The sequence below is a fragment of the Scyliorhinus canicula genome, chromosome 5, assembly GCF_902713615.1.
Source record: "Scyliorhinus canicula chromosome 5, sScyCan1.1, whole genome shotgun sequence".
NCBI classification, from domain to species: domain Eukaryota; kingdom Metazoa; phylum Chordata; class Chondrichthyes; order Carcharhiniformes; family Scyliorhinidae; genus Scyliorhinus; species Scyliorhinus canicula.
The window spans coordinates 182,750,914-182,778,299 of record NC_052150.1 but is presented as its reverse complement, the minus strand read 5'-3'; the positions used below and the strand labels follow the sequence as shown (position 1 = coordinate 182,778,299).

Genomic DNA, 27,386 nt, shown 5'->3' with positions numbered 1-27,386 from the left:
TCTCTTAACTTCAAGTGGTGATACCAGGTACCATCCAACACTCCCACCATGATTCTGCCTCGGATTACCTCACCTTTCCCGCTGCCATACTTACATTCCATGCAACACTGCACAGGTCATTAATGAATACATTAACACTTTCGTTTTGACGTTGAGTGTGTTTGTTAAATTTAGTCCACTGAACAATGGTATTCCTTCTCATATTGAAGTATGCATTAAGTGCTTTGATTACTTCATGGCTTTTTCCTCATCAATGCCCTCACTGATGAGGAGATCATCACAGTCATCCATCTCATATAACAGCATACAAAGCTGTTCACTGCTCACCTTTACAGTAAGGCTCGAAGCAGTGCAGTGCCTGGCAAATCTCCAATGTTAATTCAACGATGCTTCTGCTTGATTAAGGAATGCTTTCTGGTAATGGTAGACTTCTCCATAACTATTATTTCACACGCTGCCACTATATATTCTTGGTATTATTCAACTTTTAAAAATTCAATTCATGGGATATGGGCTTTGCTGCCTGGGCCAGCCCTTCCCTAATTGCGCTTAAGAATGGTGAGCTGCTTTCTTGAACTGTTGCGGTCCATGTGGTGTAGGTACACCCACAGTGCTGTTAGGGAGGGAGTTCCAGGAATTTGACCCGACAGTGAATGAACGGTGACATATTTCTAAGTCAGGATGACGAGTGGTTTGAAGGGGAACTCCCAGGTGATGGTGTTCCCATGTATCTGCTGCCCTTTTCCTTCCAGATGATAGTGGGCGTGGGTTTGGAAGGTGCTGTTGAAGGAGCCTTGGTGCGTTTCTGCAGTTCATCATGTACATGGTACACACTGCTGCTATTGTGTGTCAATGGCAGAGGGAATGAATGTCTGTGGATGAAGTGCCAATGAAGCAGGCTGCTTCACTCTGGATGGTGTCAAGCTTCTTGAGTATTGTTGGATTTGCACTCATCCTAGCAAGTGGAGAGTATTCCAACATATCCCTGACTTGTGCCTTGTAGATTGGGCGAAAACTTGGGAAGTCAGGAAGTAAGTTACTCACCACAGGATTCCTAGCCTCTGACTTGCTCTTGTAGCCACAGTATTTAAAAGGCTTGTCCAGTTCAGTTTCTGGTCAATGGTAATCCCCAGGATGTTGATAGTGGGGGAATTCAACAATGGTAATGCTGTTGAATGTCAAGAGGTAAGGGTTAGACTCTCTCTTGTTGGAAATGGTCATTGCCTGTCATTTGTGTGGCACAAATGTTACTTGCCACTTGTCAGCATATTGTCCAGGTTTTTCTGCATTTGAACATGGACAGTTTACATATCTGAGGTGTCACGAATGGTGCTAAACATTATGCTGTGCAATTGTCAGCGATCATCTCCACTTCTGACCTAATGATGGAAGGAAGGTCATTGATGAAGCAGCTGAAGATGGTTGGGCCCAGGCCCCTCCCTGAAGAACTCCTGCAGTAATGTCCTGGAACTGAGAAGACTGAGTTGGCCGAGTTCCCGACGGTGTCGGTCGCATGTGGTCTCATTCATCAGGAACTCGGCGTGGCAGCTGCAAACTCAGTCCACCGCCGCCACAGTTGGGGGAGGGCCGATCCGCGGGTGGGGGGGGGCTTAATCAGTGGCTGGGGCCACTGTGGGAATGTGGTCCGCGGCGTGCTATCCGGCCAAAGGGGAGGCACTAATTTGTGGCTGAGTCCGCAGACGGCCTCCGCCATGTAGCATGTGCAGACGCAGGCCCGGCAATTCTCCAGGCCGTATCGGCAGCTAGAGCCGGGTGCTCTACACTGCCAGCATGCTAGCCACAAGTGAAACAGAGGATTGGTGGCTGTTTTGCACCATTGTTCTGGCTGCCACGTCAGGGTGGGGACATAGCCTCATAATCGGAGAATCCAGCCCAATGAGTCTGCAAAAGTATATAAAACACCAGCTTAATTGAAACACATCCTCCTGCTCTGGTTATACCTCCCACATGACTGCACAAGAGACCAAATCATGTCATGTTGCATTACTTATTGTGGTGATGTACAGGGTATATGATTAGCATATTAAACAGATAGAGTTAACCCATTATCTTAGTCTGCAATGACCCTTTGGCGCTGAAATGCTTGTCAACACTCACTAACTGCTCACGCATAAATAGTGGACATAAGAACTAGGAGTAGGATATCTGGCCCTACGAGCCTGCTCCGCCATTCAATGAGATCATGGCTGATCTTTTGTGGGCTCAGCTCCGCTTTCCTGCCGAACACCATAATCCTTAATCCCTTTATTCTTCAAAAAACTATCTATCTTTATCTCGAAAACATTTAATGAAGGAGCCTCAATTGCTTCGCTGAACAGGGAATTCCAAAGATGCAAAACCCTTTGGGTGAAGAAATTCCTCCTAAACTCAGTACTAAATCTACTTCCGTTTATTTTGGGGCTATGCCTAGTTCTGCTTTCACCCGCCACTGGAAACAACCTGCCCGCATCTATCCTATCTATTCCCTTCATAATTTTATATGTTTCTATAAGATCCTCCCACATCCTTCAAAATTCCAACGAGTACAGTCCCAGTCTACTCAACCTCTCCTCATAATCCAACCCCCTCAACTCTGGGATTAACCTAGTGAATCCCCCCTGCACACCCTCCAGCGCCAGTACGTCCTCTCTCAGGTAAGGAGACCACAAGTGAACACAATACTCCAGGTGTGGCCTCGCTAATACCTTATACAGTTGCAGCATAACATCCCTAGTCTTAAACTCCATCCCTCTGGCAATGAAGGACAAAACTCCATTTGCCTTCTTAATCACCTGTTGCACCTGGTGAACCAACGTTTCGACTCATGCACTAGGACACCCAGGTCCCTCTGCACAGCAGCATGTTTTAATATTTTATCATTTAAATAATAAACAATAATTCAGATAATTATGATGCGCCCAACCTTGCCTTAAAGAGGCATACATGTGAATTTATTGAAATTGCATTGGTTCAAGACAGGTGTAAAATCCCATAGTTTTAGGTACATTGGGAACAAAAACAGTTTCCAGTCTTCTACTGTGATTTGAAGTCCTTAATCTATTTTGGCCGGGATTCTCCAAGCCTCCGGGCCGCAATCACGCTCGGCGCAGGGGTGGAGAATGGACAGGAGAATTGCCACCAGTCGTGCGTGCGCAGTCGGCATGGCACCTGTTGGGGGCTGTTGAAAGAGGCCCCCGCGGCGATTCTCCGCGGATGACCAACCGAGTTCCCGCCGGTGCGGTTCACGTATGGTTCCACCCGGCAGGAGCTCAGAGTTGCGTCTGCCGTGGCCGTCCTGGTGGGAAGACGGAGGGATCCGTCACTGGGCGGGGCTTCCACGACGGCCAGGCCCGCGATCGGGGGCCACCGATCGGCGGGTGCACGCGATCTGAGGGGGTCCTACCTCTTCGGTGCTGGCCCGCTGTGTGGGTCCGCCATGCCACGCGGGGTCGGTGCCGCAGGCGGCCGCCTCGTGCATCTGCGGACCCGGGGCCTAAAGTGCAGGGCCCCGTATCGGCAGCCAGAGCTGCGTGGAGCCCTCTGGGGTCCTGCTAGCCCCTTAAAAACAGAGAATCACTCCGGACTTTCTAGAAAAAAATCCGGAGTGATTCGCGTCTGTTTTCCCGCAGGCTTGGGGACATAGCCCCATTATTGGTGAATCCCGCCCATATCTTCAAACATGCTGTACCTAATGTGTTTGAATGATGGTTAGATGACTTGAAAATTTAACTTCATATTTAAAGAAGGAATAAATAGTATGAGTACATTTTCCTCCTGCTCACATTGTTTATGCTGATTTTTATGTTCCAGCATAAGCCAATAAGATTGGCAGGAAATTTCAACATACATGGCCAGAACCTAGTTGACAAGTACATTAAATCTGACCATGTGATCATTCTCATTGAAGAAATCTTATGTAAAGTTCAAATTTATAAGCATATAATCCTCAAAATATTCATTGGAACCCATGCTAATTATTCTTGCTGTGTGAAGCATATCTTGGATGGTCACATTTGCAGGATTCACTGCAAACTGTTGGCCTTAAAGATATAATTTGTTATGCCAAAGTATAATGGGCACATGGATGGGTGTAATTTTGGGTATGGTTTATTGTTTTTGCTGCCACACAAAATTCCATTGCCTAATGTTAAACAAACAGTTAAGTTTTAGAACTCACATAACCCACGAAGCCCTGGCATTGTTGACTGATAGTGTTTATGCACTGCAAGTAGTATAAATGGTTATGCAAACAAACAGTAACTGCATCTGATTGTTTCTATTTTACTTTAATAGTTATTTGATTTGCCATGTTTATTATCTTCGAATTGTAGCCCTTTTTTACAGTATGATTTTCTATATTTTCCAATAGGCATAGAAGTGTTTTTTTGTAAATGACCTTCCTACATTTATCCAATATCATTTGTTGCTGTACTTAATCTTTGTTTAACATGTTTAGTTATGAAGCATTAATCAGGAGGCTGTCATTGGCCCAGAGACTATTTAAATTATCCAAGAAGCACTATAACAGAATCAAAAATACAAATTTCTCCTTCTCCCAGCAATAAGAAGAGATTGATGATCCAGACTGTGATCATTTTTAAATTATTGATGGATAAAAGAAATTGGAGCTCGAGATTCTATGTCTAATATTCTAAGATATATTAAAATAACATCAGAATATTTATCATTCGTCTTCTGAAATTAAAAAATGAAATGAAAATCGCTTATTGTCACAAGTAGGCTTCAAATGAAGTTACTGTGAAAAGCCCCTAGTCGCCACGTTCCGGTGCCTGTTCAGGGAGGCTGGTACGGGATTAAAAAGCAAAATAGAAACATCACACTGTCTGCTGTTTCTCTGCAGGAATGTTGAAAGTATTTTACAGAACTCCCATCAACCTTTATAAATCAAGTGCAGCGTTATCCTTTACATACTTACATTATGTACTATTTTTGCCTTTCATGAGCTGCTTTAAATCTTCCATTTACCTATTTTTCAATTTTACTAAAGGAACTGTGAACTGTGATCTAACCCTGTTGGGATCTCAATATTGTCAGTTATAAATTTGTTCTGTTTTTCTTATGAAAGGAAAAGACTACCAATATTGGAAATCTAAAATAAATAAATAATTCTGAAACTATAGAGAAAAATACAAGCAAAGTTTTAAACAATAATCTAACATTTAGAATACTTGGAAGAAAGGCCTTTTAAAACAAGATCACCAGGCAGTCAAGGAAGCACTGGAGGTTATTCATTTCATTTTTTAGTGACCCAGTATACTCCAAATCAATGCATATTTTAGCTTAAACATTTTTCTGAAATCCTCTTACACAAGAGATAGTGCCACCATCATTTCAATAAAAATTCAAAACTCTGATTTGAAACTTCTGAAGTATTGCATTATTGATACAGAGCCTTGCTGACTAAATAGGCAATCGAGTTCTGCCCCATTCTTTAGCTCATACTTTTAGCCATATGATAGCTGGCTTACCAAATAATGACCAGGTCGATATTGTTATGAATTTTTCTGTAAGAAAATAAGCTAAGTTTCTTTACATTAGAATAACTTGCAAGCTCTTCCTCATCTTAAAATACCACTTACTGAATGTGGACAACAAGACTTACTATGTGAAGCTTGTCAAAATGTTTCCACAAATGATTTTGTTTTTGATGCATGTAAAGGTAGCAAAGTCAAACAATTCAGTTGAAATTCCTATTTTTGTTTAAAAGAGACTATTATTTTGCACTGTAGGGTTAAGTAACTAGTAAGGTTCTGTTTTTCATTAGAGCAGCTGTGATGGTGATTTAGTGTTGCAAATATAAATGTAAATGATCTCTTTTCCCCATCTAGTACTATCCTATTTCTTTTTTGTTTTAGTTTTTCTTTCCATCCTTCTTTCCTTCCTTTCTAACTATATGTTACCGATCTCCATTTCTTACCTGAATTTTTACCATTCACAGCTGCTTTTGAATTTGATGGATTCAACAGATGAAGGTCTACAGGAAGCAGCCGCCGGTTGCATCTCAAACATTCGAAGGCTTGCCCTGGCTAATGAGAAGGACCGCTACAAATGAAAACAATGCATATTCTATATTTCCATTCTCAGGAGTGATTACCTGTACAGGTACAATAAAAGAAAGATTTACTGAGTACTGCTTCTGGATGAACATGAAAGACCTTCTGTAGGAACTAAAATAAGCCAGCTGCTTAATAGAAAAGCTGCTCTGGTTTCTAAAAATCGTATAGAGATAAGTTAATTCTGGAATAGTGCTAGCATGTTAAAAACACATTTTTAAATATTTAGAGAATTATTTGGAATTCAAACAGTGCTAGTCGTTCCTTTTTAAAGACCTTTCTAAAAGAATGAAAATCTATTTACACCAGTAGCTTTGATTTTTTTTGCAAAATAAAGATGTATTTTTTTCTGCATTGTGTGTGGTGTGGTGGTATAGTAATTTAAAGCCATCTTGTGCAGTTCTTTTCATACAAAACCTATATAATCATGTTACTGTAAGGCGTTTTTCTGTTTCATAAATTGTAATTCACAGGCGAAGTCTGAATACAGAAGCGAAGATTTCACATCTGGCATTATGTTACTGTAACTGAGAACTCCAAACAGCTGCAGGATTCACTGCACTGTTCAGGAGTAGTCAGTGCATCAGCTTAAAGCAGGCAAGATTTTAAAACAAAATTTCACATGTGTCTTTGCCATCTTAGCATAATAATTAAATACTTATTAATTACGTCTGCAGTATATACATGTAGAAAGCCATCAGATGCCAGCCGCTGGAAAATGCAATTTGTAAAATTATTCCAGTGCAATGGAACTGTGATAACATTTAACAGAGCAACAAAATTTGATATGAAAGCTGGTTATATACTTTATTGTGAATACATTTGAATTGTTTCAAAGATATTAGGGTTCTGGAGAAGGTGTTACTGAGTTGGCTTTAGTACAGAGATCATGAATTGTGTTTTGTTCAAAAATAAAGAACGTAAACTGTAAATTATTTCCAATTTTATCTCTTCCCAATGTTCTTCGTTACCTCCTGGTACCATACTTGCTTCTTCAGTCAAAAAAGTGACAGACTATGCCTTGCATTTCTTAACCGTCATAGATATTGCTCAATGGCCAGCCAATAGAGAAAAGCATGTTTACATCTGTGAGTTTTTCTTCCTCTCGTTCCCAATGAAGGACCACTCTGTACCTATAAAGTGTTTCTTCCAGTAAATGAGCCAGGAATCGGTTTAATTCAACCATTGAAATCAGTTACTTTTAAGAGAGAGCTGAGGATAGGGCTCAGACATGTACCCTGTGGATAGAAGACCAATGCTCTATTGCCAAGCTACCAGACCACCAGACTGCAGGAGTTTTATTGAGTTGTCTGGTGCTAATTAAACTAAAATGAACTTATTGGGCAGAGTACATATAAAATGAGCGTATTCATTTCAACTTCAAACAATTGTATTAAATACTTCTCAATTAATAGAACAGAATTTGAAATGGCTAATCTAATAAATAGCTTGGTTACTGTAAAGTGCAAATTACACTTTGGATTTCCATTACCTATGATTATATGTTTGTATTGCAGAACAAAATATGTTTCTGTCTGTGGTAACTGAAACAGTTGTAAACAAATGTAAAAGGAGCCCTTTATATTTAGTCACTGCACACTTTCCTTTTCTAGACAGTTGCAGTGGAAATTTAAAATTGATTGCTGTGGTTTGTTACTTACCGACTACCTTGATTTATTAACACAAAATGCCATATCTGACAGAAGAATATGGTTCTCTTGGCAAGCTTTGCAAAAACATACAATTTTGATGCAGACAAATGGGTGCTTCTAATTTTTATTAAATCTTTAAAGTCAGGTTTGAAACTCTGTTATAAGTCAATGCCGAATCATCATGGTAACCACAACACATATACAGAAATTTTAGTGCAAGTGAACTTCATAAAGAAATTATCAAAGCTCAACTTCTTTCTGATGCACTCACAATAGGTATTCCTAATTCTGGTAAGTCTACTTATAAGTAATATTTTTCTCCTTTCTGAACTTCTGTGTATAATAATGTCATCATATATCTGTTCTAATTATAAAGTAGAAGTCTTTGTGATTTATATTTATAAACATCATGTACACAATTCCAAATATGGATTTATATGTTTTCATTTTCAATAAGAATTGATGAATGGGTGTTTGAAAAGCTTGGTAAACGCATATTCCTGTGGTTGTGGAGAAACAATATCAAGCAACTGGATAAAAGGACATAGATACATCAGCTGTCAGCCAAGTAAGCATCTTAAGATGGAGCAAAAGTTAATTCATCATTTTTGAAGAAAAGTAGGTAATGGTCCTAATGTTTGGGGAAACATTTCTTCCTTAAAAACCCTTGTTATTTGTTCCATTTATTGTTGAGAGATATAACTGTGCCTAAATAAGACTGCTTCATTTATCAATGTAACAACAGTGTCTGTACTTCAACAATATTTCATTAATTGTGGTAGAAGATGTACTGAAAATATGACAATTAATATATCAATAATAACTATTCCTTAACCAGTGTACTTTGTGATCCCCAGGGATATGCTTCAAAGAATATTTGAGCATTTCTATTTATCCTTTCACCTTCATTCTGAGTTCCAGTAACCTATTCCACATACTGCTGACTATCTGCGGGGCACAGGCGTGATGATCTTGCAAATCAAAGGTTTTACCTGAGTTTATTCATTTATTTTACTCATCTAACCCTCTTGTTTTACACACACAATGTAAGTTAATTAACCATTTTACATGTACATTATCCCTTTTTCCCAACATTTAAAAATGTGGATCAGATTCCCTTTAAACTTTCTTTACTCCAATGAAAATAAAAATAAATTGACACGCTTAATCATCAGTCAAGTTATAGATCTGTTCCCACTTGATTGTGTTCAAGAAAAAATCCACAATCTTTTTTAAAAAGTTAGAAAATTCACTTGATTCTTTGTTCTCTATATTTTCTTCTCATTATCCCCTCTGCTTTTTCTTCCACAATGAAACTCGCTTTTTCTGTCTACCTTCGAAGGTCTGTCAAACCAGGTTACAGTTTAGTATTGCTCCTGATGTCTTTGAAGTAATGCAAAGTGAAACAATTCATTTCCTGAAAATGCAGTATTAAATTCCATTCTTTCATCGTACACAGAAAGGAAGTATTGTATATCTATGTGTTTGATTTATTAGCTTGTGCATTGGGAGACCATTGGCAAAGAAGGTTCTGGTTTAGAAACACCAGGTCTGTTTGAAAGCCAGACAGAGGAGAACTCTCCATTGAAGCATAATTTTTGGGGAAAAAAACCTGTGGAAAAGATGTCAGCTTGAAATTTTGAACATTTAGTGTTAATGACTAATGACAACAAAAACAGCATTTTAACTTCTTCATGAAAGTGACTAATTTCATCCATTAAGAAATTATGCCATGCAACATTTCACATTTTCATTGAAATATGTTCCTGTTGTATCACTGGATGACAAAGGCCCAGTATAGGATGTATACAGTGCTGAAGAAGGCCATTCGGCCCATCAAGTCTGCACTGGCTCTTGGAAAGAGCACCCTACTTAAGCCCACACTTCCACCCTATTCCTGTAACCCAGGAACCCCACCTAACCTAAGGGCAATTTAGCAAGGCCAATCCACCTAAGCTGCATGTCTTTGGACTGTGGAAGGAAACCGGAGCACCCGGAGGAAACCCACGCAGACACGAGGAGAATAGGCAGACTCCGCACAGTCAGTGACCTGAGCCGGGAATCGAACCTGGGACCCTGGAGCTATGAAGCAACTATGCTAACCACTGTGCTATCGTGACAGAGGAAAATATTTTTTGGATTATATAAGAATACCTTTGTAAATATAAAGACTGTTTATTTTTCATTTAACTAAAACATACATGCTTAATTAGTATGCTTTGACAGTTGTACAAGGAATATTTGATTTATAACTTGTGATAATTTTGTGAAATAAGTTTCCTCTGCCTGACAGTGCATTGCGTCTTAATGCCACACAATGAAAGCCGCTATATCTATTTCACACACCTTATTGGCAAAGACATAGAAGTGAATGTTGTCAGTCTTCAGAGACTGGCTTGAGAATTTCTCCTGTAAATTCTTCGGCGTAGTCCTGCATATGCATGTCATACACAAAATATTTTTGGATATTTGCCATGCATATGCACATAATATGCCTAAGAAAGTTTGAGACAGACGATCTTGATTACTGTCTTGTTAGTGAGGTCTTTAAGAACGCATTACAGTACAACCCATTTAAAATTTTACAGCCAGGTTCTAAATAGATCAAATTCTGCAGAAAGGAAAGTATACTCCAGCTACAAAATATATTCTTCATTCCAATAGTCTGGATTTCATAAAATAAAATTCATAAACTAGTATCAAATTAGGAGCAAATTGTTTGTCCGACAATTTTAATCGAATGTCATTTGGATCAGATTTCTCTCCTCATTCTGTATTGTAATTCTTAGTTGAAGTTCTCCATTACACCTTTGAAATCACTTTAGGTGAGTGAAAATAAGATTGAAGTAACAGCTTGGCTCAGTGGTAGCACCCTTGACTAGAAGTCAGAAAATTGTGGGTTTGAGTCCCACATCATCTAGGCTGATGTACAATACAGGACTGAAGGATGTCATCATTGCTGGAGGTGCCTTCTTTCAGTTGAGATGTTAACATAGGAACAGAAGTAGGCCATATAGTCCATTGGACATGCTTGAGGTGAATATGGCTGGTTTGTGACCTAACTGCACATAATTTATCCATGTCAGATTTAAAATTTCAGTTGACACTTGTGGAGTTTTGAGCATCCTTTGTGTGTAGAGGTGTTGCCCAATTTCACTCCGGAAAAAGTCTAGCTCTAATTTTAGACTCATGCCCCCTAGTCCTAGACACCACAGCCAATGGAAATGGTTTGTCTCCATCGAACCTCCTTGCCTTAATATCTTGAAAACTGCAGTCCTTTTAACCTTCTAAATTTTAGGGAATGCAACCCTAACTTTGTCTAATTCCTGGTCATAATTTAACCCCTGAAGTCTGGGTAGTATTCTGAAAATTTAAGCTGCAATAAAGGCGGTGCAATGCAGATTAATCAAAAACTCCATCAGCCTTTTGAGGTGTAAAGTATGATGGCATCACGGGAGTTCTCTTCATTTCTTGTCTATCATTTATCCCTCTACCAAAACAAATTAACTGCACGTTTCTCTCATTATCGTTTGTCCAAACTTGTAGTACATGGCTTGTTGTACATGGCTTGTTGTACACAGCTCACTGTACATGCTTGCAGTACATGGCTTTGCTTCTGTATTTGCCAATTTAACAACAGGTTAAACTTATTAGTAATTGACAGTGAAACACTCTGGGATATTCTGCTGAGATTAAAAGAGACTATATAATATATACATTAATTATTTCTATTTACCACCATTAAACAGCTATAGGATGTTTATAGAGTGTTTATAAAGCCAGTAATCCAATTTGATGTTCGTAGCAGAACTCATTCAGACAGTGAGTTACACCTACACTTCCCAACAGGGGAGGTGCCTAATCTCAGTTGGTTTTCGAGGAAGGCAATGAATTATCTGCATGGATAAAGGCAGAATTAGAGGACACGTCACCTCAGTGCCATCTATTTCTCCCAACAGCATTTCGGAACTAAACAAATTCGGTATTTATCCCTTCACAATCAGCAAGTTACATGTGGAAAGGGGGACAATAAAATGTTTTCTTTTTAACTGAAATTTGTGTGGGGATAAATAAATCGGTATTGCCCTAATGTTTCTCAGTTCACAGAGCATATTAACCAACCATGGAAATTGGGGAGCGAGCCACTGTCCGGTTTCCCAATCTGTCTGTTCCTTTCTTGGTATCTATTATAGCTTCCCTGCATATATGGAAACCAAGGAATTGTACTCTCAATGTGAAATGCAACTCAATGATTAAAACATTGGAATTCAGCGTCATTCAAACCTGTGATATTCCAATTGTAACATTGAAATAAAACAATGCTGAATCTTGGCAATTAGTTCACATTGGGGAAACATGGTGCATAATGGTTAGCACTATGGCTTCACACACCAGGGCCCCAGGTTCGACCCCCGGCTTGGGTCTTCCTGTATCTGCATGGGTTTCCTCCGGGTGGTCGGGCTTCCACTCAGAAGTCCCGAAAGAGGTGCTGTTAGGTAATTTGGACATTCTGAATTCTCCCTTTGTGTACCCGAACAGGCGCCTGAATGTGGCGACTAGGGGCTTTCCACAGTCACTTCATTGCAGTGTTAATGTAAACCTACTTGTGACAATAAAGATTATTATTATAACTGTATTCACCGCACAATCTCACCAATCACCGTTACTAGCGACTCGGGCTGGGACAGCTCGATACCTGGAGACAGCATATCTGTGGAAAGTCACGCATGACCAGATCCTTGAAGAACAGTGTCAGCTCCAAGTAGCACGAATCCGATCCATTCATGGAATTCCAGCCTACCGAAGCATTCTTATCCATTTCAGATCCAAGGATAATACTAAAGAGCAACACATGGAGCCAAGCATGTTCCTCTGATTAATCTTTCGTTTTAATGCTCACCGGACGAAAGCAGTCAAAACACCACCAAATTGGAAACTAAAGCACTCTCTCTTGCCTTGTGAACTCTTCGCTTTTATTCGGGTTTTCTTTTTATTTTCCTTCATGAATTGTCAAGGTTTTATAATTGGCTATGCAGAAATTATTTGAGCCTTGTGACACTTGTCAGAGTAATTATTCCGATTCATTGCATTGCATTGAAAATGTAAATGCATCTTTAAAACGTGATGGTGGCATCGGTCTGTCTCGGGAGACTGGCCTGGGCCCAGGGTGTCGCCCTGCTGTGCTGAACACCCTTTATTGTGGCTGCAGAGACTGAATGGTCCATTTTAAAGGTTGAAAACTCTTCCCCCCCTCCCCTTCCCTTAAAACTGAGTTGGTGTGCACGTGTCCAATTAAGTATACAAATATAAAGAAAACTACTAATTGCGAAAACGGGAAAGCTCCACAGATACACATGGGAGGAAGCAGACAGGCCAGCAGCACTGCAGGGAGGAGGATCTACAGCCGAATTCCTAACCAGTCTTGTATTAACCCCCTTTACAGATGCTAACAGGCCTGCTGTGCATTCCAGACCTTTACTGAAATTGAATTTCAAATAAAGTGAAAACCTGCAGCGTTTTAAAAAAAAACGTGAACATGTGCATGAACTGATATAACATATCTTGTCTAGTTAAAAAGCGATTTTGTGCAATTAAAAATTAAACGCCTCATAATCGCAGAGGCTGGGACGCCACGTAACCAATCGCACAGATAGCACTGACCAGCTCGCTGATCGAGCTACTGACATATTGATGATGTTCCAGTTTTATTTTCTCGTAGTTATTTCATAGTCAAACAAGCAATCAAAAATCAAACAGCACGGCCAATGGAAGATAGGAATTCACGTCCCAAATCTGAGAATGGGGTCCATGCGGCTTCAGTCCCATTACACGAGCACAGCATTTTATGTCCGGATCATAAATCTGAATCTAAAGGGGTGGTTCCCGTCCCGCCACGGCAGAACCCAGCACGATTGCAGCGTAGATTCGCCCGGCAGGACATGTTCTCACTCACAAGTCCCAACAATTGTAACACAATACCTCTCCCAGGCACCGCTCTGAAATAGAAACACTCGCCTTTTATATCAGCTGTTTTTCTTACTAAATACGGCATTCTAGTTTATTAAACTGATTATCGAAATGCCAGATTTATGTCGGCAATAATTTTTTTTTAACCCAGCGAGTGCACAATGTAAAAAGGCACCCGTGCTGGTCGCAAAGATACAGCGCGCCCCAGTTCTGGTAGAATTATCCCTGCACCCAGCTCTCTGAGGTCAGACCATCCCAAGTTTGTAAATATGACATTTCACCTTTTAAATCAACCCCCGGTTACCGCGTAAGGAGCTCCGACTTTGAGTACTATCCACCTCCTCTGAAATAACTCGATAAAACAATCTAAACTATTCTGCTGAGCGCTGCCGGGTGTCGCTAAATCCATTCCAGGTGCAAAAGGAGGAGGTCGCCGCGTGTCCAGATAATCCCCATCGCGAGTGTGGGGTGGGGGAGCAAATTCTGGGAGCTGGCAATGAGGGGGTGGACAACACACCTCTTATTTGGTTCATTAATCCATGTGGCAGAAACCTTCCACTGGATGCGAGTGAAAAAGCTGGAAAAGAACATGCGACCGAACTCCGACCACCCGTTCAGTTTCCCGTTTTTACAAAATCATACAGATATACTCAGCTTTGGATTATTCCTGTAAGAGCTGGACAAAGCGTTCTCAAGTTCTCCCGTGATTTTACTTAACAAGCCCGGAAAATAAACCCCATGTTTATTCAGCAGATGCTTGTTTATTGTTGCATCAAACGGCAACCAATCCCGCTACAGTACTAAACTGAATCCTAAAGTGTAAACATTGCCCAGCTTGCAGCCCAGTGACCGCGGGTTCACAACCTGTCCTTTCAGTGACAGTCTGCACCCCACCCCCTTCCAAAACAAAATACCACCTTTTTGCAATAACACGGTTCACACTTTCCTGGTGACCCTACTGAAGTGACAACTGATGAAAAGTTATTTATTTATTTGGTGTTGCACTTAACCCGGTTGACTCAAGAACCCGCGGTGATGGCGAATATTGTTTCAATCAATAGGAAGGGTTTTCTAAAATTTAACAAACGAACACTACACAATTAAATTGTCCACCTCCAGCCTCAGCCCGGCCACATCAGCAGCCGATTTATACCGATTATCCCCCCCCCCCCCCCAACCTCTTTTGTTCCTAAAGACTCAGAGGCACTGCTGATGAAAGACTATTTTTACACGCCCGTTCATCAAAATATGCATCAACCCCTATCTTCGCGTTGCCAACATTCATGGGCACTTGAAATGAACAAAACCATACCAAGGCTGAAAGTGGGAGAGTGAATTCCACTCATCGGCGGTGCCCCAAATCAGGATGGCTGAGGGGCAGCAGGCGGGCACCATTCAAAATAAGGAAGCGGAGGGGTAAATGTCAAAATAACACCGGGAGGGGGGATTTATCAGAGTATATCACCTCCAAATATGAGGTGATTTTTAACACTGTACGTGGTGATGCTGGTGTTTCAATACTGATACCGCCTCCTATTATATTTCACTCACACTGTCACTGCTCTTTCACGGGACGATTTAGCTCTTTCGAATTGTTTTTACCCCTGAGCCCACCAAGATTTGAATATATTAATTTTCCTACTCTTTTTCTGAGGGTGACCCTCCTAAATCATCCCTGATAGCATCGTCTCTGGATATACATTTGTTTCCTGCAAGAGGGGGATTCTGAATTAACCCAGAGGCGCAGATCACACATGTCCATCTGTAAACTGCAGGTTTACAAAATAATAGGTATACTCGGTTTTAGATTATTCCTGTGTGTTCGCAAAGGTGGAAGTGACACAGTTCCTTCGCATTTTATGTGTGAAGTGCTGACGGACCCGCTGTGCGCTTCCAGTGTTTCTGTTCGTAGAGCATTTTGCACTCGGGTTTTGCAGTGACTTCACCTGGTGGCTAACCGCAGCAATCAGGTTAGCATCGGTGCACAGACCCCAGCTCCATCATTTCTTCCACCATCATCATGGGGACTCAGTTGAACTCAGTTAAATGCCTCTTGTAAAAATAAGATCAAATTCACATGAACGGTACACTCAGCGCTTGCAGATAATTCAAGAACATTCTTGTTCTCCATAATGCCTAAATCGCTGGCTTTTAAAGCAGACCAAGCAGGCCAGCAGCACGGTTTGATTCCCGTATCAGCCTCCCCGGACAGGCGCCGGAATGTGGCGACTAGGGGCTTTTCACAGTAACTTCATTGAAGCCTATTTGTGACACTACGCGAATTTCATTTCATTTCAGATTGTCCACACAAGATGTTTTTTTGTCAGGAGAATTGTGAAGGTTCTGCCTGCTTTTGACCACCGATCAGTAAAGATTAGTGCACGGAGGATGTAACATTGAATTCGTTTAATGTCGCTGAGATAACTAATAGTTTTACAGCACAAAACGCGGCTCCTCAGCCCATCATGTCTGTGCTAGCCATCCAGCACCTATCCTAATCTCATTTCCAGCACTTGGTCCGTCAGACCGTGTTCAATATTATTTGTTCAAGCTATTTAACCTGACCCAACCCAATAAGATTACACAATTTTATACGGCAACCTCGATCCAATCTTGCTTTTCACAATTATTTCGGATCCAATATTATTTTTTTAAATGCCCGTGGTTTATTCAACGAATGGAATAAACAAAATAGCTGGCTATTCACGCTTAAAAATATGCGATGCTGATCGAACACATTTCATTTCAAAATGATAATATTAAACACTCGATTTGAAATCGACTTCTGATTGGGAATATTCAGCTTTGTAAGTGTGTTCATTGTTACACGCGCTTTGCTCTTTAATCATGCGCCTATTGTCAAAGGTTTGAGTTTTATTTACCGTTCAGTTTTATATGAAAGCAATCTTCTTGCAAGAGAATCAGTCTAATTGAAAGATAACCCAGCTGCCCAAGATGTTTGAGAGCCCCGCGTGTTGTGATGCATACGCAAGTCATATTAGAAACGAAATCCTACCATTCATATTCCAATTCATTTAAATTCAATTAAAACGGGTTTTCCTGAACGGACATCGTTTTGGATAATTTACACTGAAATGCAGATGCTATCTTGTCCTTTAATGAGGATAAATATATGTTATATTATACACATGTATGTATGGAGAGGTGGGCAAAAAGGAATTGTGACCGGAAATATGAATCAGGGGTAAATTTACGACAAAATAACATTATTGCATACTCTGTGATAAAATTAGCGTGAAATGTGTTGGGAAATCCAATCCAGTTGATGTTATCCATGTGAATTCCTGGATGATAGGATATTATCGAAAACATGAATGAATATATTTTCAATGCTGCATTTGACGGAGGAAAATGGAACGCAAAATGCACCAGGTCACTTTATTTAGAACGGAAATGTTCTTGCCTGGAATGAAATAAGCGCGCTATATTTAGGAGTGGGCGAACAGGATCGTGTAAAACAGGCAGAGGCAGCCTCCCTCAGCACCTTCCCGGAACCTGTGTAATGCAGTCAGTCTATGTTCACAGACTGGGCAGAGCAGCTGGGAAACATGGTGAGTGCTGTTTATTCAGGTTCCGGGGTCCGGGCTGCCATCAGGGTAAATAGGAGAGAGGCGAGCGTGGTTCGTGCGGTTTCACTTCAGTCTGACTGACAAGCGATGTGAAATGGGAATGCAAATGCACACAGGAGCTGGATTACTACTCAGCCTTATCGCTTTACCTCACTGACCGGATCCTTTCAAAACCAAACCAGGTACACTCCCTACTTCTCTGCTTTGCACTAGTGCTTGTTGGTGAAATACTAACTCAAACACAATCTCGGCTGTCAACAAAACAGCAAAGCATGTTCTCGGTCGGATTTGTTTACATTAGTGAGACGGAGGTGCGGGGCTGTGAGATCCCTTTAGATCCTGTTCCATTTCACAGGGTTGACCCGAATCGGTGTGTGTGTGTGTGAGGGGGGGGGGGGGGGGGTCGCAGGACGGCGGATAAGTTGTTTTGCTGCAAGTTGTTTGCTGACCGCTTGTTGAGTTGGAATTGGGGCTGGGCAGCTGTCTGCGGGCTCGCTTGCGGTTTAAAAATCTTATCAACATCTCAGCTGCCGACTGCTCAATAAGGCAAGGTACAGCCTTCGAAAAGCGCGATTTATATTCTGTTCTCAGTCCAGGGAACGGGAAAGGGGGATCACTCCCCCTGGAGTGGAACATCCAGCCCCCCCCCCCCCCCCCCCCATTTTAATCCGAGAGATTGGGTTATTGAAAGGAGCTCAGTGGAGGCGCTCGGATGAGGGATGTCAATGCGGAGCCGCAGGTGAGAGACAGGCTGTGCAGCTACAACTGGACCATTTTACTGATCAGACACACACACACACACGTGCTGGGTCTTTTCTCACTGTCTGAAAGTTATTCCCTGAGGTAGTCCCAGAGGGAGACACACACACAATGAATCGGAATTCTCTGGAACCATTGATCGGCTAAGTAAACACTCCCCACCCCACAGAGCCGGGCTGTGGTACATGGGAAATGTCTGTTCTCCGCCTTGTTCAGATGCGCTGTAATATCTAACGGCCCATTCTGAATGGAAGCTCTGTCTGGATCAGCACCCGCGCTGCCTCCTGACACACACGTAAGAAACATTAATCATTAAAAGCGTTTCTATTAATGTGTCCGCAAGGCACCAGTCGTCCTAAAAACCAGCCTGCGCGGATATCCCGGGAGTTTACTGTTTACTTCAAACCTTTAAATGTCTACTTGGCTTTGCGAGGCAGGTTTTGACTGCTCCGGAGTCCCAGTGCGGTAAAGCGAGCAGTTAAGGACAAGATGGAAAGCGGACGGGCCTCTGGGCAGTAATGCTGTAGAGTGGCCTATTAAAACTTCCCTTTCTCTCTTGTTTCCACTTGTTTATATGTCCGTATCCCCAGATAACAGGCCGTAGGAATTTATTCTGGCCGATATTGGGGGGAAAGGTTCCAACATATTATATTTTTTTTACAAATAGAACTGAACTAATTTTTTTATCGTAACCTGGGGATTCTCAGCGGGTGATCGAGTTATGAAATGTCGCTAAAAGCCTTTTCATCTGCAGATTTCCTTTCGCTCTTTAACCTTGCGGATGGCGCGCATATTCTGAGGGGTGTAAACAACACGATGTAGAAAAACAAACTCTCATTTGCTGGTGAAAGTGAATAACACGAGTATTCACTATGAATGGTCTGCATTTTGTCTATTTTGGCACATGGCCGGTTCCTTCCCCTGTGCATGGGGTTTTATTTCGCCTTCATTTACTTGGCAACGAGGGTTGAGTTTTTGTTTTTGAAGTAACCTACGATTCTTTTTACCGTTGCCTCCAGTAAACCAGGTCCCATCTCCAAATCACGCCATTTTCATCTGTTAGTAAGACTGACACTAGAAAGCAGAATGATGAACACCATCGTGTTTAATAAATTTACCAACCAAGTCCTTTTCGAAGAAAAGGCCAATGAGGTTGAGAGGAACAGCAGGACCTATATGGAGGTGATGGAGGAGCAACACCAGGAGCTGATGATGCCGGATAGTCCCTCTGGTAGAAGCCAGAGGGGCCTGCGACACAGAAGGTCTGGTAATATCTCAGTTTTGTATTAGTGTGTGTGTTTAACCAGTGTCTGGGGAAATAAATGGTTTTGCAGAATTGTACAACGTAGTCACACCTCCTCCGTGCAATGACCCTTAGGTACAATGACATCGGGGTAGTTGAAATTGTGTTTTGTCAGTAAGCAGTCCGCTTCTTCCGCTAAATAGTGGGGAAGCATCCCCAAAAAAGGACTGGGTGCATGCATTGTGTAGAGAAAGTGCAGCAGACGGGGTGGAGAACAGTATCTGTATGGTGACCTGCCGCACATGTGCATGAGATTTCAAACAAAACATTCCTGGCTTCGACAAGTTTGACAGTTACGTTGAAACCATCTTTCTGGAGATGTGATCAGCAGTTACTGATCATGTCGGCACCATTACTAGTATTAGTAATCAGTAAACGTGCGCCGTCCGCCTCATTTTACCATTCGAAACAATCGTTCTATTAACAAAACTCAAGTGATTTGAAGATATTCAAATTACCCGTTCATACTTTTGTCAATAAATATACTCCAGGATTGTGAACCTATTATTGTTTTTTTTTGTACTGCCTCATTTTATCAGACATTCAAACAAATGCAACACGATTGAAGAGTGTAAATAGCAATAACATTTAACTAATAGGATCTCAAAGCAGCAACAGCTTCACAGATAAAACTTTAAAACAATTCAAGGGTAATCAGGTATCATGTGTAAACACACAAGCATGTATCATATCATGTACACACACGTGCATTGTATATATAAAATATGTACACACACGTGCATGGTATCAGATATATGTACATACAAATATACATATATTATATATATATATAAATTTAAATCAATGTTATATGATAGACATTTTGTCACTGATTTATATGTATGTGTTTAAATTATCTCAAATTCCAATGACAGAAACAAATCACGATTTTTAAAACAAAAGTTTCAGTGACAATCATTATGGGTTTCACAAAATTTGATATATTTTGATTCGAAGGAGATTATATGTTTTATAGTACTGTGTTCACTAAATAATGTTTCCAGGAGCAGCGAGATAGGAATCCATCTCAGACACAAACAACAAACAGTTGTGACCTTGAGTATTTATCAGGTAACAAGGTGCCTGGTGACAAGTGGTCACGAATGAGGATTGAGAAAGTTTAGCAATACCGCGACAGCCTGACAGTGTTCAAGAGAACGTGAGTCAGAAGTATCATCATCACCAAGCCAGCCACAATCCAAGTGTCTCTAACAACTGGAAATGGTGCCTTCGGCTCCACAGCGACATCTACAGCACTCAGCTTGGATGATATATTGCAGCAGACACGATTCACATCATGTCCTTGGGCGACCGACACACTGTCCAGGCACTACAAATCCGCCTACTAATCACACACAGTGCTCACATACACATATCCATAATATTGTAATATTGTATCAGTGCCAGCAAGGGAATCAGGAATTATGGGGATAAAGCGGGAATGTGGAATTGAGGATTATCAGAGCAGTTAGTAGTGATCTCAACAGGTCTGACAGCATATGTGGAGAGAGAACGGAGCTAACCTTTCGTCCCAAAGTTATGTGACAAAGAGTCATCCAGACTTGAAACGATAGCTCTGATTACCTGGTCATTATAACATCACCACTGGTGGGGTCTTACCGTACACTTATCACAGTGATGACATTTCACAACACATCATTGGCTGTAAAAAGCTGAGGAAAAGAGCTATATCGATGCGAGTCTTTCTGTCCACGAAGGGAGCTTTGCTGATAGGCTTACACCAGAGAACCCAGCGACCTGCACCAACTAAGAACGGGAAAGGCTTCATTAAGACTCAAACGAGCCTTGTCGGGTCTCTGAGAAACCTCCCAGGCGCTTCAGCCGAAACGAATTTGAAATACTTCTAACTCCAGCACGGACCAGTTGGGCTGAATGGCCTGTTTGTGTTGAAATTCGGTGCAACTCTATAATACCTATGCAGTGAGCACAGAAAAACCTCGCTGAGAACGCGGCCTCCCTCCCCACAAACGCTCAGGAACATTCCCGCCTGTTTCAGATCCATTACCAAAGTTATGTTCTTTCAAAATCACCAGAAAGACGATAAACATGTTTTTAATCAAACTTGACTCCGGTTTAATTGTACAGTTGTATTATAGTGCCAATTCATTATCGCTCTGGGTTAGATTTTGATGTTCTTTCGGAGATGCGCTTTCTGCGATAAAGTAAGATGAATGATTTTTAAATTCGAACTCATTTCTGTCCATTCTTCCCTCAAACAAAGTGGGTGTTTTGTTTAACACTGGGCGAAAGGCAGGTGTTCAACCGCCTTGTGTACAGTTATTTACACATGAGTGTTGCTAAGAGGTTATGGCGAGGTGACTGATTTCAGAAAAATAACAGCAGCGCCCAGCACCATCGGCCCACTCATGGCCCAACAATTATAAAAACAAATTACTGTGGATGCTGGAATCCGAAACGAAAACAGAAAATACTGCACAATATCAGCGATGACAAAGAGTCACCCAGACTCCAAACGTTAGCTCCCTTTTCTCTCCACAGAAGCTGCCAGACTTGCTGAGATTGTCCAGAGTTTTCTGGTTTGGGTCCCAATAATTGTATCATTTTCAGAGGAATAACTGCGTCGGCTGACTTGGAAGGGGTGGCATTTTTTATTGATTGAAACCTGTATCTTGGACTGTCTGTAGCTCTCGGCAGGGTGGAGGAAAGGTGAGGCACAAACGACAGGCCCTACAGGATATGGCTCGTCCCTTGAAACAATGGCTTTACAAACACCGGGACAATCCCTACCCAACCAAAACCGAGAAGATTCTCCTAGCACTCGGATCCCAGATGACCCTGGTACAAGTAAGGTCGCTTTCTTACTGGATGCAATATACCTGTATATTATTTTCCCGATGTCTCTCCTTCTTCAGTACGCCTGACTCCCAGGATTAGCCATCAGTGCCTCATTTTCTTTTTAAAGTGTCAATTCGCTGATCTGATAACAAACTCCAAACACACTAATTAAAACACCCCATCTGCACTGTAACTGCAAGGACTGTTGTTTTAACCTTGAAAATGCAGGAAGCAAGCTGTTTTATTTAAGGCGTTTTTGAAATCATAGTTGAAATTGAAATGTTTCGTGTACTGAACTCGCCCCGACTAGAAGTTAAAATGATCTCGAAGCCAGTGCGAAGGAAGCTGGTTTAATGGATGTAATTCCTCACTCACAGGGGGATTTGAATGCAAATACGTTTCGATCGATGACGGCGACAATTTATGTATGTGTGTGTTTTGTGTCATTCAGAAAATGTTCAATGATGAACTAGGGTTCGATGTTTAAACTGAGAAACACGATACTTGCCCAGATACACATTCATCTAACAGGTTTAAATTTCGAACCCTGACGCCGTTTTTTCATCTTATTTCTGATCAACTCTATTCCAACTTTCCTTATGTTGACAAGAATCTCTGAAACGTCTTTGTAATGTGACACGGTCTAGTTTAAGTTGATATTTCTGCTCCCACAGACACCTTTTCACATCCTGCTACAGTAATATTTCACTATGACCACTATCCGCAGCTCGATACACAATATATTAAAAGGACCCAGGCTATTAAATTACAATTTGTTCTAAAACATGAGCAAGAGGTCCAGCGAGCGAAGTGGAAGAATGAACACGCGCCCATTCATAAAACCAAATAGCTTATTGTAATATTGCTCACAGCTGACCCTGTGAATTTCCATATGCACTGATCTTCCTAGTGTTACTCTTGGTGTTAATACATGTGATCTTACTGCAAACGGATAGTGAACTGCTCTGCATTTGACCCAATACCAATTAAAATATTTTCTGGGTCATTTTCCTCTTCTTGACTCTGACGAGATGTATTTTCATCCATCCTTCTGAAACCATCGCACCGCCGAGCATGTCTTAGGCCACCGCAGTTAGGAATATAGCGGATAAAATAAAATTTTAACGCACTGTGTTAACTAACCATTCACCCGCCCAATCAAAGTACTAGGCAGCAATATACTCAGAGAGGTCACATTGCCTTTTGACTGTTTGTGAAGGGTTTAGAACGGACTGCCTGACAGAACACCAAGAGTTTCTAAACATCTTGCATCAGGATCAAGGTGTCTCAAAACAGTTAACATCACCACAGCTCCTGGATGTTACATGAATTAAATTCTGTGTTTTCATAAATATTGAACAGTGATATTAAATCAGTTGAGGTTTCTCAGCTAGAATCTCGGGAAATGACATTTGCATTGCCCTCTACTGTCCGTCTGACCTCCATTTGATGGGATTTGCCCCTCATTTATTCGCTCGCTTCCCTCACTCCAGTTTTAGGGAATGGGGTGATTAATTGGGTCAATGCCATCCCGACTCTTTCTTCTAGACTTTCCCTTGATTTCTGCACAAGTCATCTCAGTGAGTTCATAGAGATGGCGGCTCCTCTGGGACAATTCTGTGTTTTTCAAGGTGGTGGCTGCAGCAGCTCTGGCTGTGCAGAGCTCGGTAGCACTGGCAGCAGCAGCTCTGGCTGTGCAGAGCTCGGGTAACTGGCTGCAGCAGCTCTGGCTGTGCAGAGCTCGGTAGCACTGGCTGCAGCAGCTCTGGCTGTGCAGAGCTCGGTAGCACTGGCTGCAGCAGCTCTGGCTGTGCAGAGCTCGGGTAACTGGCTGCAGCAGCTCTGGCTGTGCAGAGCTCGGGTAACTGGCTGCAGCAGCTCTGGCTGTGCAGAGCTCGGTAGCACTGGCTGCAGCAGCTCTGGCTGTGCAGAGCTCGGGAAACTGGCTGTGCAGAGCTCGGGTAACTGGCTGCAGCAGCTCTGGCTGTGCAGAGCTAGGTGGCATTGGCTGAGCAGCTCTGGCTGTGTTGAGCTCGGTAGCACTGGCAGCAGCAACTCTGGCTGTGCAGAGCTCGGTAGCACTGGCTACAGCAGCTCTGGCTGTGCTGAGCTCGGTAGCACTGGCAGCAGCAGCTCTGGCTGTGCAGAGCTCGGTAGCACTGGCAGCAGCAGCTCTGGCTGTGCAGAGCTCGGGTAGCACTGGCAGCAGCAGCTCTGGCTGTGCAGAACTCGGTAGCACTGGCTGCAGCAGCTCTGGCTGTGCAAAACTCGGGCAACACTGGCAGCAGCAGCTCTGGCTGTGCAGAGCTCGGGTAACACGCAGCAGCAGCTCTGGCTGTGCAGAGCTCGGGTAGCACTGGCAGCAGCAGCTCTGGCTGTGCAAAACTCGGGCAACACTGGCAGCAGCAGCTCTGGCTGTGCAGAGCTCGGTAGCACTGGCAGCAGCAGCTCTGACTGTGCAGAGCTCAGGTAGCACTGGCTGCAGCAGCTCTGGCTGTGCAGAGCTCGGTAGCACTGGCTGCAGCAGCTCTGGCTGTGCAGAGCTCGGTAGCACTGGCAGCAGCAGCTCTAGCTGTGCAGAGCTCGGGTAGCACTGGCTGCAGCAGCTCTGGCTGTGCAGAGCTCGGTGGCACTGGCAGAAGCAGCTCTGGCTGTGCAGAGCTCGGGTAGCACTGGCAGCAGCAGCTCTGGCTGTGCAGAGCTCGGGTAGCACTGGCAGCAGCAGCTCTGGCTGTGCAGAGCTCGGTAGCACTGGCTGCAGCAGCTCTGGCTGTGCAGAGCTCGGGTAACTGGCTGCAGCAGCTCTGGCTGTGCAGAGCTCGGTAGCACTGGCTGCAGCAGCTCTGGCTGTGCAGAGCTCGGTGGCACTGGCAGAAGCAGCTCTGGCTGTGCAGAGCTCGGGTAGCACTGGCAGCAGCAGCTCTGGCTGTGCAGAGCTCGGGTAGCACTGGCAGCAGCAGCTCTGGCTGTGCAGAGCTCGGTAGCACTGGCTGCAGCAGCTCTGGCTGTGCAGAGCTCGGTAGCACTGGCAGCAGCAGCTCTGGCTGTGCAGAGCTCGGGTAACACGCAGCAGCAGCAGCTCTGGCTGTGCAGAGCTCGGGTAACTGGCTGCAGCAGCTCTGGCTGTGCAGAGCTCGGTAGCACTGGCAGCAGCAGCTCTGGCTGTGCAGAGCTCGGTAGCACTGGCAGAAGCAGCTCTGGCTTTGCAGAGCTCGGTAGCACTGGCAGCAGCAGCTCTGACTGTGCAGAGCTCAGGTAGCACTGGCTGCAGCAGCTCTGGCTGTGCAGAGCTCGGTAGCACTGGCTGCAGCAGCTCTGGCTGTGCAGAGCTCGGGTAACACGCAGCAGCAGCTCTGGCTGTGCAGAGCTCGGGTAGCACTGGCTGCAGCAGCTCTGGCTGTGCAGAGCTCGGTAGCACTGGCTGCAGCAGCTCTGGCTGTGCAGAGCTCGGTAGCACTGGCTGCAGCAGCTCTGGCTGTGCAGAGCTCGGTAGCACTGGCAGCAGCAGCTCTGGCTGTGCAGAGCTCGGTAGCACTGGCAGCAGCAGCTCTGGCTGTGCAGAGCTCGGTAGCACTGGCTGCAGCAGCTCTGGCTGTGCAGAGCTCGGTAGCACTGGCAGCAGCAGCTCTGGCTGTGCAGAGCTCGGTAGCACTGGCAGCAGCAGCTCTGGCTGTGCAGAGCTCGGTAGCACTAGCTGCAGCAGCTCTGGCTGTGCAGAGCTCGGGTAGCACTGGCAGCAGCAGCTCTGGCTGTGCAGAGCTCGGGTAGCACTGGCTGCAGCAGCTCTGGCTGTGCAGAGCTCGGGTAACACGCAGCAGCAGCTCTGGCTGTGCAGAGCTCGGTAGCACTGGCTGCAGCAGCTCTGGCTGTGCAGAGCTCGGTAGCACTGGCTGCAGCAGCTCTGGCTGTGCAGAGCTCGGTAGCACTAGCTGCAGCAGCTCTGGCTGTGCAGAGCTTGGTTCAGATTCGTCGTATTTTGCTTGGTGGAAAAACATTCATGGGAGAAATCCGTCAGAAATTCCGTAGACTTACGTGTTTTCCTATAATTAAAAAAAAACTATTAGGCGATGTTGCAACTAGCACCTTGGATTCTGGTGAACTAGTCTAACTGAAGTGCCTTGACAGTTGGTATATCTGCCCGGAGCTGTCTATCTGGTGGAGGCGGTACAGAGGGAGTTACACAGCGTCCCACATACAGCAGCTTGCCAAAGAAGCTTCCCGGCCGCCTGCCCGGGGAGCACCCTGTCCAGCCTGTCACTGCCTCCACACTGGGCTGGGAAATACAGAGACAAGAGTCACATTTTAATGTTAAAGCAATCGCCAAAATGCTGATTGCAAACCAGGATGGACAGATTTAGTGACTTTGAGGGATGGAAGAGGGACAATGTCCGTTATTCCCTTTTATTGATAGTCTGTTTATGCAGGTGCTCGGGGACGTATATCAATAATATTTATGTGAAAGTAATGTTCCTGTATAAGCTAGCAATCAAAACAGGCAAAGAAAAACATAGTAGTAGCCCGCTGCCGGTCACCCCATTCCTAGATCAATCATTACATTCAGCAATGAAATGTTTACTTAATAACGCTGTAAATGTCACTATGGATACTTTTGCTAATGTTTCACTAAATAATCGCCGATGTCAACTGCTTAAAACACTCCAGTTTCCTTGAATTCAGAGCACTGAATTGCAGCTAATTTTATTTATCTTAGGGGCCGCACGGTAGCATGGTGGTTAGCATAAATGCTTCACAGCACCAGGGTCCCAGGTTCGATTCCCGGCTGGGTCACTGTCTGTGTGGAGTCTGCACGTCCTCCCCGTGTGTGCGTGGGTTTCCTCCGGGTGCTCCGGTTTCCAACCGTCCAAAGATGTGCGGGTTAGGTGGATTGGCCATGCTAAATTGCCCGTAGTGTCCTAAGGTTAAGGGGGGGGGGGGGTTGTTGGGTTACGGGTATAGGGTGGATACGTGGGTTTGAGTAGGGTGATCATGGCTCGGCACAACATTGAGGGCCGAAGGGCCTGTTCTGTGCTGTACTGTTCTATGTTCTAATACACTGTAACATTGAAGCAGTTTGAAAACTAGGATGATACAACAGCAATGCTCAGTCAAATATATAATGATCTGCTCCTTGTTATACTGCCATTTCCCTCTCAGCACACCCAAAGCTAATTCAGGTTCACATGAGGGTGCTGGCATAATATGTCTTAAAATCAGACCATGAATT

At 43.4% G+C, this 27,386-nt stretch overlaps 2 protein-coding genes across 4 annotated transcripts in view; both read left to right on the top strand.

Annotated features, from left to right (window-relative positions):
- The window catches only part of odad2 (outer dynein arm docking complex subunit 2), a 434,182-nt gene extending 427,417 nt beyond the window's left edge, over window positions 1–6,765 (top strand). The window contains exon 20 of the mRNA XM_038798210.1: window positions 5,960–6,765. Within this exon, the coding sequence (XP_038654138.1) occupies window positions 5,960–6,073 (114 nt within the window). The 3' untranslated portion in view covers window positions 6,074–6,765. The remainder of the gene's footprint in view (window positions 1–5,959) is intronic.
- Window positions 6,766–17,346: 10,581 nt separating this feature from the next.
- The window catches only part of mkxa (mohawk homeobox a), a 93,982-nt gene continuing 83,942 nt past the window's right edge, over window positions 17,347–27,386 (top strand). For 2 of the 3 annotated variants that reach the window (XR_005460775.1, XM_038798204.1), the window contains exons 1-3: window positions 17,347–17,465; window positions 19,062–19,304; window positions 22,012–22,171. Coding sequence is in view for 2 of the 3 variants with exons in the window: in XM_038798204.1 (XP_038654132.1) it covers window positions 19,129–19,304; window positions 22,012–22,171 (336 nt within the window). In the remaining variant the exon portion in view is untranslated. Of the gene's footprint in view, window positions 17,466–18,299; window positions 18,338–19,061; window positions 19,305–22,011; window positions 22,172–27,386 lie in introns of those variants that run through there. The other variant, XM_038798205.1, reaches the window with a different exon arrangement.